This window comes from Heterodontus francisci, chromosome 12 (genome assembly GCF_036365525.1).
Source record: "Heterodontus francisci isolate sHetFra1 chromosome 12, sHetFra1.hap1, whole genome shotgun sequence".
NCBI lineage: Eukaryota > Metazoa > Chordata > Chondrichthyes > Heterodontiformes > Heterodontidae > Heterodontus > Heterodontus francisci.
Window position 1 is genome coordinate 70,882,345 of NC_090382.1, and position 15,061 is coordinate 70,897,405.

A 15,061-nucleotide genomic window follows, 5' to 3' on the forward strand; every position below is an offset into this window, starting at 1 on the left:
ATTTTGCAAAGGAACTTAACATTGGTCAGGATTCTGGTTTTATCATAAATTGTACTACCAAACTTGAACCAAATGCCTAATTTAGTACTGTTGATTGCTTTATGTAGTAACTTTGATTAGTAACTCAACGTTGGGTTAAATGTTGAATCATTTGAAAGTTGGATTGGAAGGCAATTGTTTCACTTGTTTGCGATTTGGGCTCTTTTTTTCCCCCCATATTAAAGATATTACATAAATGCTAGTTGGAGGTGTCATCCAGCTCACAACAATATGATTGTAAAGCTGCAAATAGAAATTGCAAGGTCAATACAGAGGAGGGAAGTCACTTAGTCATGAGTTAAAGGAGTCATTTATTTTCTCTACAGCTTGCTATCTTGTATATCACTGACATTACCTATTGCTTGCTTCCTTTCAAGGCTGATGAGTTCAAGTTTCTTCATTCTTTCCTGATAACTTGGTCCTCTGATGCTTGTGATCATTCTCATGGCTATTCTTTGCCATCTTCAGGGTCACTCTCTTGTGCTGAAAACTGACTAATTTCTTAGTTGGACAAGTCCACAACACCAACCAGCATTCTGGATCATGTTGACATTGGAAAGGTTGAATGAAAGGGGAAAGAAAATCAAAAATAAGAGTAGAAGGTTCTCTTGCGCTCGCTCTCGCGCGCGCTCTAGATTGGAATTGAGGCAAAGTTGCAGTAGGACAAACCTGGGAGACTGAAAAAAAAATTGCCCAAAAAGTCCTTTCAAATTAGAGCATCTGAAGAATTGAACTCAAATAATTTTAATTCACTTTAGGCTGAACTTATGCAGAACCAATAATGCCTCAACATCCACATTCTGAACTGCTCAACGTTTGTTTTTTGTTTTCAAAAAATAAACATGTTTAATTGGAATCTTGCCCACTGCTTTTCAGCATAGTTAATTGGGTTTAACAGAAAACGTTGTTTTAATTCAGACTACTTCCCCTCCAATGCTTAATTGCACATAGAAACATAGAAAAATAGGAGTAGGGGTAGGCCATTCGAGCCTGCTCCACCATTCCATAAGATCATGGCTGATCATTCAAACTCAATATGTTCCCGCTTTGTCCCCATATCCCTTGATCCCTTTAGCCCTAAGAACTATATCTAACTCTGTCTTGAATATATTTAATAATTTGGCCTCAACTGCTTTCCGTGGTAGAGAATTCCACAGGTTCACCACTCTCTGGGTGAAGAAATCTCTCCTTCTCTCAGTCTAAATGGCTTACCCCTTATCCTTAGACTATGACCCCTGGTTCTGGACTCCCCCGCCATCGGGAACATCCTTCCTGCATCTAGTCTGTCCAGTCCTGTTAGAATTTGATAGTTTTCTATGAGATCCCCTCTCATTCTTCTAAACTCTAGCGAATACAAGCCTGATTGACCCAATCTCTCTCCATACATCAGTCCTGCCAGGAATCTGTCTGGTGAACCTTCGCTGCACTCCCTCCATAGCAAGAACATCCTTCCTCAAATAAGGAAACCAAAACTGCACACAATACTCAAGGTGTGGTCTCAATTAGACCTTGTATAATTGCAGCAAGACATCCTTGCTGCTGTACTTGAATCCTCTTGCTATGAAGGCCAACATACCATCCCCCTGCCATTCTAGTTTAAATCCTCCCCAACTGCACCTGCACAAACATCGGTTCCGGTCCTGCCTGGGTGTAACCCGTGCCGCTTGTACAGGTTCCACCTTCCCCAGAACCGGTGCCAATGTCCGAAGAACCTAAATCCCTCCCTCCTGCACCATTTCTTCAACCACGCATTCATCTGGTCTATTCCTCTGTTCCTATACTCACCTAACACGCGGTACAGAATGTAATCCTGCGATTGCTACCTTTTTGAGGTTCTGCTTTTTAATTTAGCTCCAAACTCCTTAAATTCATCTTGCAGGACCTAATCCCTTTTTCGACCTACGTCGTTGGTACCGCCATGTACCATGACGACTGGCTGTTTGCCCTTTCCGTTCAGAATGTCCTGCAGCCGCTCCGAGATATTCTTGACCCCAGCATCAGGGAGGCAACATACCATCCTGGAGTCTCGTTTGCGGCCACAGAAAGGCCTGTCTGTTCCCCTTACAATTGAATTTCCTGTCGCTATGGCTCTCCCAGTCTTTTTGCTCCTCCTGTGCAGCAGAGCCATCCATGGTGCCACGAACTTGGCTATTGCTGCTTTCCCCTGGGAGGCCATCCCCCACAACAGTATTCAAAATGATATATCTGTTTGAGAGGGGGATGGCCACAGGGAACTCCTGCACTACCTGCCTGCGCCTACTACTCTGCCTGGTGGTCACCCATCCCTTTACTGCCTGTGCAGCCATTGCTTGCAGTGTGACCACCTTACTAAACGTGTTATCCACAACGTCCTCAGCATCGCAGATGCTCCACTGAATCCATCCACAGCTCCAGCTGCGCAATGCGGTCAGCCAGTAGCTGCAGCTGGACACACTTCCTGCACACATGGTCGCTAGGGACACCGGAAATGTCCCTGGCGCAGTGGTTAGCACCGTAGCCTCACAGCTCCAGCGACCCGGGTTCATTTCTGGGTACTGCCTGTGTGGAGTTTGCAAGTTCTCCCTGTGTCTGCATGGGTTGCCTTCGGGTGCTCCGGTTTCCTCCTGCATGCCAAAGACTTGCAGGTTGGTAGGTAAATTGGCCATTATAAATTGCCCCTAGTATAGGTAGGTGGTAGGGAAATATAGGGACAGGTGGGGATGTGGTAGGAATATGGAATTAGTGTAGGATTAGTATAAATGGGTGGTTGATGGTCGGCACAGACTCGGGCCAGAGGGCCTGTTTCAGTGCTGTATCTCTAAATAAAATAAAAAAATAAATTTCCCACATAGCGCAGGAGGAGCATGCCACGGGGCTGAGTTCTCCTAGCATGACTTACCCTTGGATTAAGTTCCTTAGTTACTCCCTTTTAATTTAGAGTACTAATTACGTTAGGGACCTTATTCCACTCCAAACGCTACCTACTACAATCTGAAGTCCCTACCTTTACATTTACTTCAGCTGCTGAAAGTAGTAAAAAAGGGTAGAAATACCCACCTGTTCCTACTTGCCAATCAGCTGCCTCCCCTTGCAACACGTCACTTTCTGAACTGTGATGTCAGTCGTGGAACTCTCTGGCTGTCCCTGTGAGGGTGAGAGAGTATCCCTCTTTTAAGCCGCTGGAACTTGTGCTCACCGGTGCTTGTCCCTTTGCAGGTCTTCCTCAGTCTTGCTCCTTTGCACCTCCGCTACTCTTTTAAACTGTGCTGGTCTCGCTCAGTCTCTTTAAATAACTTTAAAGGCTTGGTATCTTGTTAGTCAGGGACTGTTTGCCATTAAGTCTTTTTTCTAACTTTTTCATATAAATGAAGAACAACACTCCCAAACTGCTTCAGACAGAAAAACAGTTTCTGAGCCATACAGATCAGGCAGGTCCCAGGTTTGAATCCCTGCTTATGCTGAATAAGCTAATCTCAGCTGAGGCAGCATCTTGGAATGCTACAGTCGATTATAGAAGGGAAACATGACCAGCTTTCCTGCTCCTGACTATTGTGCATGAACCTGCTGCTGAATTTTCTACTCTGGAACCTCTGCTGGATTTCTTTTAGATGAAGGTGAGATGAGAACAGCGTTAGCCTTGGCTGCCATGTCATCCACAGTTGAACAGCTTACAAGTTGCTCACTATCTAGCTTGTTTGTAAATAATGGTCATTTAAGCAAGCTACCAAGGTTGTGTGTGAAACCTCTAAGGGATTAACACTTTCAGGAAGAGAAGGGAAAAAAATGGACAGGGTTTTGAATCTTTTTTCTTCGTGAAAGATAACAATGGCTAAACCTAAATCTTTGAGCATCAATGTATTCTACAACATGCTAAAGTGCTTAAGTTACATTATATAAGACATTTTGCATTTGTTAATACCTCTTTTATTTAAAAAAAAACTTTTAAATGACATTTGCAAGTGTCACTATTTTAATTGTTTTAGAATAAGGTTTACAACCATCTGAAGTATAAAACTTTTCAGGCCATTTTTGTGAACATTTTTCATATTACTGATTTGTATTGACAAATTGTGCTTTTAACTATTCTAACTTATTTTCCTTCGTATAGCTCTCTACTATGGTTCTTCTCCTGTAGAGAATGAGGGGAAGACCTGTTGCCAGTTTCCTGTTGCTTGCTATGGGAACTAGCATTTGGGAATCCACACCTGCTCTGTTGTCATTATGGCATATGATTTTGAAAAGTTTGAATCTTTTTTGCAATTTAATTTTTTGAATGCTTATTCTCTATGTTGAGTGGGGAAATTTATTTCCAAACTCTAACTCTTTCAACATAGCATTCTCAAAATAACCCCGGGACCTCTCAAATTCAGTAACATCCAGTTTAATATATAACATTTACTAATGTTTCGTTTTTTTAAGCAGTAGAGAAAGCATTCAAAAGTATTTATTGGAAAAGAAAATGTCTCCACTTTCAGCATTGCATTAGCTGAACACCTAAGGGGAACATCTGGTGTTCTAGGTGCCCAAAAATGTTAAAGTAGCTTTAAGATTTAGTAAACTTTGTTAAATATTTATTTTACAGTATTTACACAGATGTGGAAGATATGAAAGAACAAGAAACAGCTAGCAATATAATGTCTGAACTTCTGGAAAATTACAGTGATTTCTTTGGTACTGAAGAGTTTCTGCCCACAGATATTTCAAATTCATTTTGTGTTGAGGTAACTTGATTTGTTAAATTTACTTACTTGAAATGAAACTTCATGTTTCCGGTGTCAGAAAAGTTAAGTGAAGTTTTCAGCTAAATTTGGATGTAGGAGCTTAGGAATTCCTAGACGAAAGGACCATCAAGTTTACCTTCTACCATCCTGGTAGTCTCATAATAAAACAATAATAATATTGTTCATCAGTCACTATCAATTATTCTCTAAAGTCCCAGACATGAGGTGAGGAAAACCCATCGGTGAGGGAAACATTGGTTCAAAGTCGCCTGTTCCTTCCAAACATGCTACACTTACTATATGCCAAATCTCAAATTATTTATACGCTGTATCCTAAAATATTTTTGAAAGGAATATGCAATTTGCATTTCAATAAATCAACACTTTTTTTCTTGCGTCATCTCCTTATGGAGCCTGTTCTATGGATCTACCACTCCTCCCCCTTCAGGAACAGAATGTGTCCTCTGTTCTTTATTTTTTATTTATTTATTTATAGATACAGCACTGAAACAGGCCCTTCGGCCCACCGAGTATGTGCCGACCATCAACCACCCATTTATACTAATCGTACATTAATCCCATATTCCTACCCCATTACTCAATTCCCCTACCACCTACCTATACTAGGGGCAATTTATAATGGCCAATTTACCTATCAACCTGCAAGTCTTTGGCTGTGGGAGGAACCGGAGCACCCGGCGAAAACCCACGCGGTCACAGGGAGAACTTTCAAACTCCGCACAGGCAGTACCCAGATTTGAACCCAGGTCGCTGGAGCTGTGAGGCTGTGGTGCTAACCACTGCGCCACTGTGCTGCCCCTGAACAAGGTTAAACAGCTTGTCATCGTCTAGTCCCTTTAGAATCCTATAAACAGCATTCAGGTGACCTTTCAGCCTTCTCTTCCAATGAGAATGTGGCTTATTTGTATTATCACTTCCAATAATCCAATCCCTCCATCCCCTCAATCATTCTCTATCATTTCAATAGCTTCAGAATGCTTTTAGTACTGTAGCAACCAGAACTCTGCACAATATTCTAAGTGTAGTCAGATTAATAATTTTATAAAGTGGCTGGTTTATTAACCCCACGATTGCGGCTCATTGTTGATCGTTTAGTACATCACGCTATCTGGCTTACTTTACTTGCTGCCACCGAGCGTTGTTGTGACTGCTTCAATTTACTGTCAGTTTGGTCCCCCAGATCTTTTTTTTCCCATGCATATTATTTTCCTTGCATTTAAGTAATAGGCCTTTCCAGGTTTTTCCTGTCCTGATGGCAAGCACTTTGCATTTCCTTAAATTGAATTTTATCTGCTACGTGTCTGCCCATTTCCCAAGTATATTCAAATGCTCCTCTAGGTTATCCTGTTCAGTTTTGCAGTCTGCTACCTTCATTAGCTTTATATCATCTGCATATTTTGCCACTGCACCTATGATCCCTAGCTACAGATCATCTGTGAAGATATTAAGCAAAGGGTTCCAAAAGGGACCCCTGTGGGAACCCACTGGCAGCATTGTTCCAAGCCAATGATCCCTGTACTAGTACCTGCCTTACCAGTGGAACTATTATCAACGGCCTTACTAAAATCCAAGTGTATGCCATCCACTGCCATAATCTTTTCAAGCTCCTTTATCAAACCCTCAAAGAAAACCAGCAAATTAGATTGGCAAGTCCTCTCCTTCATAACCCATATTGACTATCTTCTGATTTTATTTTTATCCAGAAGCTACCGTATCTTTAAGGGTTTCCATAACTTTACTTACAATGTGCATCACATTCACTGGTCTGTGGTTTCCTGGGCCACCTTTTGATATCTTTTTAAAAAAAAAACACACATAGGAATAGCATCTGCCTTTTTCCATCCGGTTCACTTATGTCCTTTAGGGAAGGAAATCTGCCACCCTCACCTGGTTTGGCCTACATATGACTCCAGACCCACAGCAATGTGGTTGACTCTTAACTTCCCTACGAAATGGCCTATCAAGCCACTCAGTTCAAGGGCAGTTAGGCAATGGGCAGCAAATGCTGGCCTTGCTAGCAATGCCCACATCCCATAAAAAGAATTTAAAAAAAAAAGTCCCCAGGCACCTTGCCAGTATTGAGTGATTTTTGAAAGATTAATGCCAGAGTTCCTGCAGTTTTCTTAGTTTCTTAAGGATCCTTGGATGTGTTTTATCTGGCTGCTTAGATTTATTCACCTTGCATTTGCACAGCTGTTCAATCATGCTGGTAGTAATATGAATAATGTCACAGTTTATCACGAACACACTTTCTAAATCAAAAGTTATCTAAGTTTCCTTAGAAAAAACTTGAATTAAGAAACTTATTTGTAGCCTGTGTAGCATCAGTTGCCATGTCCTCACCTGATCCCACTTTGTGACTGCACTTCATTCCCTGTTTTAATATAAACTAAAAATATTTTTATTGTGGTTCCCTTCTCTTGCCATAGTTAATTGAAAAAAATTGCTTTTTGCCATTCTAATGCCTCTTTAACAATCCTGGCATGTGTTTTGACATTGCATCTATCTTTAATTATGTGGCTTTTTCTTTCTTAGCCTTAAATGCCTTTTTTCTTTGAGTTGTTTAGTAGTTCTGTTCAACCAGGTAACAGTGCCTTTAAGCTTGGTACATTTGATTTGCATGGGTACACATTGGTCCATTGCATTCAGAATTGCCTCCATGAAGGAACTGTAGTTCAACCACTCTCCTAGTCTATTCAAACCTGCCAGGCCTACTCTAACAAGACATCTCGAGTGAACAAAGTTGGTCCTCAAAATTTGGCAATTTTGTTTGGATTTTTATAATCTTTGGATAATGTTAAATGTAATCGTATCATGCTCACTGGTACTTAAAGCCTTGCTCACCTTAACGTGATACTTTGTTTTTCTCCCACCAGTGAATTGGACTTATTAAACTTCAATTTGCATTTTCGCTGTTGCACCTTAAGGTTTAGATTAGATTAGATTAGAGATACAGCACTGAAACAGGCCCTTCGGCCCACCAAGTCTGTGCCGGACATCAGCCACCCATTTATACTAATCCTACACTAATCCCATATTCCTACCAAACATCCCCACCTGTTCCTATATTTCCCTACCACCTACCTATACTAGTGACAATTTATAATGGCCAATTTACCTATCAACCTACAAGTCTTTTGGCTTGTGGGAGGAAACCGGAGCACCCGGAGAAAACCCACGCAGACACAGGGAGAACTTGCAAACTCCACACAGGCAGTACCCGGAATCGAACCCGGGTCCCTGGAGCTGTGAGGCTGCGGTGCTAACCACTGCGCCACTGTGCTCCAGTAGTTACAGGTGCTCACCTACATCTACCACAATCATCCCCAGCATTCTAGCCATCTTGTTTACCAGCACCCCTCCTTCCACTCCCTTTTTTGTGTGGTCTCCACCTACTTCAAAATCCTGATTACCTACACCAAAGCCTCAGCCGCACATTCATCTGCCTAATTACTCTTGTTCTCTTCGCTAGCACGTGGCACAGGTAGTATTTCAGAAAGTACTGCACTTAAGATCCTTTCCTTAGGCGTCTTTCCTAATTTTCTAAATTTAGCATGGTCATTTAGATCTATTATTTGTTCCCACGTGGATGACCGTTGGTCCCTCATCTGCTCTCTTGCATACTGTCAACCCAGGATATCAGCTGCTTGACCCATGCACCCAGGAGGCAACAAGCCTTTTTTTGGGGATCTGTTTGTACAAAATTCTATTCTAATGAATTAATTGAATCCTTCAATTCCACAACTCATCTGTTAGACTGTTTCCGCCTCCCTTTTTTTCCCTAACAGATTGCTGGATTTTGTCTGTGCATGACATATTCTTCTTGCCTGTCTCAACCATCTCTTGAGTTTCCACATATCTCTCCAGAGGAGAATAACTGTTGGAGAGCACGGTGGATGACTGCCCCTGTCCCACAACCCACCACAACTTCTGACCCCTTTTCTAAGAGACCCACTTTCCACCACTAACTACCAGAGTCTCCTCTGCTCGTCTGTGATTTTCTTCATACCTCATCCATAGAAATGTTTTCATACCTATTGTAAAATTGTTTCATGAAAAATACTTGATATGTCTGTGTAAAATTATGGGGTCTGTCTGCCTAGAGATTGTGAAAATATACAGTACTTAGAAATTTGAATGTTCTGTCTTGTAGATTATATGTCTGACATTTTGAGTAGATAATATTGAATGTTGTTCAGAGACTTAAATGTTTTGATTATAATGAGAGTAATTCCAAACTTGGAATTTTTCTTATCACAGTTGCCAGGAAATTTTACTTTTATACAGATAACGTAATATTAAATGATATTGACATTTTTAGGTCTCTGTCATGTCTGGGACTGATTGTAAACTTTACTGTTTCTAGTGATAAGTTACAGATGCTGTTGTGATGTCATAATAACTTGTGTGCATTTGCAAGATAAATTGACCTAAGGCTTTCTGATTTGAGACTTTGGAACATGGAGAAAGAGCAGAACAGCAGCTTGTATTTATATAGCATCTTTAATGTAATAAAACATCCTAAGGCACTTAATAGCATTATAAAGCAGAATTGGACACCAAGCCACATTAGGAAATATTAGAGCAGATGATCAAAAGCTTCGTCAAAGTTGGTTTTAAGGAGCCTCTTAAAGGAGGAAAGAGGTGTGGAGAGGGTTAGGGAGAGAATTCTAGAGCTGGGCACCTGAAGGTACGGCACTGGAGCGATTTTAAAATCAGGGAAACTCGAGGCCAGTATTAGTGTGGAGGTGAGCTGCCGCCTTGAACTGCTGTAGTCCATGTGACTGTAGGTGCGCTCACAATGCTGTTGGGTGGGAGTTTTAGGATTTTGACCCATCGACAGTGAAGGAACGACTATATATTTCCAAGTCAGGATGCTTTGTGACTTTGAGGGGAACTTGCAGGTGATTGTGTTCCTGTGTGCCTGCAGCTCATGTTCTTCTAGGTGGTTGGTAAGGTGCTGTCGAATGAGCCTTGGCAGGTTGCTGCAGTGCATCTTGTAGATTGGCATGCTGCCACCACTGTGTGCCAGTGGACATTTTAAGGTGATGGATGGGGTGCCACTTGAATGGACTGCTTTGTCTTGGATGGTGTCGGGCTGCTTCAGGGTTGTTGGAACTGCCCTCATCCAGTTAAGCCTTCCATCGCACCCTTGACTTAGGGAATCAGGAGGTGGATTATTTGCCACAGAGTTCCCAGCCTCTGACCTCCTCTGGTAGTCACAGTATTTATGTAGCTGGTCCAGTTAGGTTTGTCATCTCGAGAGTAACTCTCAGAATGATGTTGGTGGGAGATTCAGCAAAGGTAATGCTATTGGTAGTCAAGGGGATATGGTGAGATTCTTGCTCGTTGGAAGTTATTGCCCAGCACTTGTGTGGTGCAATTATTACTTGTTACTTGCAGCCCAAGCCTGAATGTTCAGGTCTTGCTGCATGTGGGCAGGGACTGCTTCAGTATCTGAGGAGTTGTGAATGTACACCATTCAGTACCAATCATCAGCAGACATCCCCATTTCTGACGTTATGATGGAGGGAATGTCACTGTTTAAGCAACTGAAGATGGTTGGGCCGAGGACGCTACCTTGAGGGGTAGGAACTCTCATCTTTCTCTAGTTTCTCGCCTGGCTCCTCTCATGCCCTCTCTGAGCCCATCTTGTCCATCACACCTACCTCCTGCTCCCTTGGCCCTATTCCCACAAACCACTGATGACTCTGCTTCCCTTCCTGGCTGTCGTGTTAACCGATATTATTAATGGTTCTCTCTCTTCAGGCACTGTCACTCTGTCCTTCAATTCTGCCATCATCACCTCTCTCTCCAGAAAACACCTCAACACCCCATCTCCAAAGGCCTTGAACGTATTATGACCTCCCAGTTCTTTGCCTATCTTTCCTGGAACTCATGTTTGAATTCCTGTGCCACGGTACCAAAACAGCTCCCAAGTAACATTCCATATGACTGTGACAAAGGTAAACTATCCCTCCTCATCCTTATGTCTACCACCTTTGATGTGGTTAACAACGCCACTCTCCTCCACAGTCTTTCCACTGTCATTCAACTGGGTGGAACTGCATTCACTTGGCTCCCCTCTTATTTATCTAATCTTCACCAGACAGTTACCTGCAATGGTTTTTTTTCCCGCTCCCACACCATTACTTAGTGTTCTCGAGTGATCTATCCATGACCCCTTTCTATTTCTCATCTACGTGCTGCCCCTTGGCCACATCATCTGAAAACGCAGCATAATCTTTTTCACGTGTACGCTGATTACACCAGCTCTACCTCGCTACTACTTCTCGCGACTCCTCTGCTGTCTCTCAACTGTCATACTGCTTGTCTGACATCCAGTACTGGATGAGCAGAAATTTAATAGGAACGTGCAAATTAGGAGCAGGAATAGGCCACTCGGCACCTTGAGCCTGCTCCACCATTCAATAAGTTCGTGGCTGAACTGATTACTCCACATTCCCGCCTACCCCCGATAACCTTTCACCCCCTTGCTTATCAAGAATCTATCTACCTCTGCCTTAAAAATATTCAAAGTCTCTGCTACCACCACCTTTTGAGGAAGAGAATTCCAAAGACTCACGACACTCAGAAAAAAAATTGGCGAGTCAAGAGACTTGGCAGTTGACAGGAAAAAAGACAAAAGCGCAAGGGGAGAGCCAACTGTGTAACAGCCCCGACAAACAAATTTTTCTGCAGCACCTGTGGAAGAGCCTGTCACTCTAGAATCGGCCTTTATAGCCACTCCAGGCGCTGCTCCACACACCATTGACCACCTCCAGGCGCTTACCCATGGTCTCTCGAGATAAGGAGACCAAAGAAGATGTATTGCCTTTCCTTGCTCTTCCTACCAAAATGTATTACTTTACACTTCTCTGCATTAAATTTCATCTGCCATGTGACTGCCCATTCCACCGGCCTGTCTTTGCCCCCTTGAAGTCTATCACTATCCTCTTCACAGTTCACAATGCTTCCAGGTTTTGTCATCTCCAAATTTTGAAATTGTGCCCTGCACACCCAAGACTTGGTCATTTAATATACATCAAGAAAAGCAATGGTCCTAATCCCCACCCGAGGAACCCCACTATATACCTACCTCCAGTTCGAAAAACAAACTTTCTCCACTCTTTCCTGTCACTCGGCCAACTTTGTATTCATGCTGCCACTGACCCTTTTATTTCATGGGTTCCAACTTTGCTGACAAGCCTGTTATGTGGAACTTTATCAAATGCCTTTTCGAAGTGCATGTACACCACATCAACTGCATTACCCTCATCAACCCTCTGTTACCTCATCGAAAAACTCTAAGTCAGTTGAACATGATTTGACCTTAAATCTGTGTTGGATCTCCTTAATTAATACATATATGTCTAAATGACCACTAATTTTGTCCTGGCTTATCGTTACTAAAAACTTTTCCATTTGGAGGTTGAACTGGCTGGGCTTATCCTTACAGTCCATGAGCACCGCACATTTGTTGGAGAAGGATTGATAAAACAGCCAAGATATCAGAAAAGCTATGTTAAGGTAAAGCAAAGTATGAAAAGCTCCTCAAATAAGACCGGAATAAGTAATGGAGAGGAAACCAGAAAGGTACCAAGAGGGAAAGGAAAGTGAGAAGGAAAAAATAAATTTGGATAAGTTGAATGAATGTAGGAGCAAATAGCAATGGCCAAATGGGGGGAAAAAAAGAAAGATGCAGTATTATAAGAATATTTTCTTGTTTGCTGTATAGAATAAGTTGAGATTGGAGAGAATGCTCCTCATCACATTGGTAATCTGTTAATTCTTGCGAACAGGGTGTTAGCTTTAGGAAGAGAATGAAGAAATATATTGGAGTTCTAAAATTCAGTTGGAGAACAGCACTAATTTGACACATAATGTAGTAAAAGATGTATTGGCTTCTATTGTATTGGTTTTGTCTTTGTGAGACAAGTTAGTTTTATACAGTTTTGTCTACTTGCTTGCGGTATTACTGAAATCTGCAGAGCTTTTAAAACCTACGTTTTAAAAGTTACTAAGCACAGATTAATTTTATAGCTTTAAAGTTTACCTTCCCATTATTAAAAAATATTGCCAATAATTTGGCACCAGTGAACAGAACACTGAATACTTTTAAGTACAGCATATCTTTGTCTTGTGTTTACATTGCTTTGCTTATTCAATTGGAATATAAGCATATAACTCCCGCTGCCAGCTTGATGCTCTAAGAGCACAGCTTGTCTTTGAGTTAAGAATATTGTAGAAACTTGCTTAGTTTTTCCTTGGGTATCAACCGTGCCTCACGTGGCTAATTGCATTTCTGGTTAGTGAATAAAAATAATAGATGTGTCATTGATGTAAGATTTAGAACCTTACTTATAATTTGTTCTTGGACCACACAATAAGAATTCAGATAAGGGACACCTGATGTGGTATCAGGATGATTTATTGAGGCTAAAAGCAATACTAACAAATCCAGAGCAGTCGATATCCTAGTCTAGATGGCCTTTACTCTCCACCGGCTCTAGTGGCACAGACAGCTTGTGACTCCTCTTTTGTCTCTCCCTTTGTCTTCAAATCTGTGCGCCAAACCCCTCCAGGTCTGTCCTTTTATTCTTTGTAGCTAATGGCTCCTCCTGTGCACTGATTGGTTGGTTCATACATATCACTGTTTCGATTGGTCCTGCCATTTCGTTTCAGTACTTCTGTTGGCAGGTTAATCATGATAACGTGCAAAACAATGTGTACAAACAATGCATTATAACCTTGAGGTCCATTAGATCACACATTTCCGGCGAGACCTTTTGTTACATTTTGATCATAACTTGTTACATAGTTTGAAATATTTGTTCTTTTCTTTTTCCTTTAAATGTTCATGTTATTAGGTCATGCATTTCTGGCAGGATTCATCTTGTTTTTCTGTTACATTTTGATCATGGCTTGTTACATAATTTTCAATATCTGTTCTTTTTCCTTGTGATTACCAAAGTAATCACAATGTGATTCTGGTTGACTCAAACTGTATAGGCAACTTTTTTTCCAGTAAGATACACAGCTAAAGTTAACTCTTCATTTACCAGAAGCTTTTACATGTACAAAAGTACATAAAATTCATAATACAAAAAAAATAAAAAGGCCAGTAAAAATGACAATCCACGTTTCTTAGATTGGGCATGCAATTTCTGTGCTCATATTCACACAGCATATGCATATGTACTTCAATTTTTTTGTCTGGTAAAATGGTGAGACGCAAAGCAGATCATGAATGTTTGTTTTTGGTCATAGTAAGTGCTTGGGTAATGAATGGTTGTGGATGTTCGGTAAATGTACACGTGTGAAGTACATTGTGTGTGTAAGGTATTTTCCACGAAAATTAATGTTTGTGGCTAAAACAAAATTTTTGAAGCCATACCTGTGATTAGTTAACAGTCTCTATTGGATAATGCTGATCCAGGCTGACAGTTCATTGCAGTATTGAGGGAATGGTGCACTGTTGGGAAGTCCTATCTTTCGTATGAGATGCTAAACTGAAGCCGCATCTGCCGCCTCAGGTGGTATAAAAAATCTAATAGCATTATTTGAAAAAGAGCAGGAGAGTTCTTTAGGTGTCTCAGCCAACAGTTATCCCTTGATCAAAGTTAATAAAGAAATCATGTTTCTGGACCTTGAAGTGCGCATCTTGGTTGCCCAAAGTGCCTACATTACACAATGACTACTTTGTTTTTAATAAAAGTACTTAATTGGCTTTCAAGTGTTTTGGAAGCTCCTGAGATTATAAAAGTCACTATAAAAGCAAGCTTTCTCTTTAGAATAGTTGTGTTTAAAAATAAGTTGTGAACTAAAGCTTTTTAAAATGAAAGGGGGAACTTGTGCAACAGTAATATTGCAAGTATTATTTTGAAAGTTGTGTTTGCATTAATTTCCTGTTGACATTTCCTATTGTATTTTCCTATGACTTCATTTATAATGGAAATTATGTAAACTTGATATATTATTTCATCCTCCCCAGGAGGTAGAAGTTTAAGAAGGGAGAGCTATGATGAAATGTGGTAATCATGGATCAGTTAGTCCAATGTCAGTTGTTGGGGCAAATTTTAGGGGTAGAAATTGGTCTTCACTGTGCCCATTGACTGGATAAGAAACAAGGGGTTAGGTACTTCATCCAAGGTCACCTGAAATATATCCAATGTCGTATTGGGAATGGACATTATTCAGGTGTCTGGGGGGCTTCTTCAAATAAGTGTTCTGTCCCTTGTTAACCATTTCAGAGGTCCAATCAGTGAAATTTGACGCTGAGCAGGGAAGGCATTGGGCCT

General features: G+C 41.2%; 1 protein-coding gene across 1 annotated transcript in view; it reads left to right on the plus strand.

Annotated features, from left to right (window-relative positions):
• Positions 1 to 15,061, plus strand: part of LOC137375707 (protein FAM13B-like) — a 214,896-nt gene that overhangs the window by 53,384 nt on the left and 146,451 nt on the right. The window contains exon 6 of the mRNA XM_068043092.1: positions 4,601 to 4,739. Coding sequence (XP_067899193.1) covers positions 4,601 to 4,739 — 139 coding nt within the window. The remainder of the gene's footprint in view (positions 1 to 4,600; positions 4,740 to 15,061) is intronic.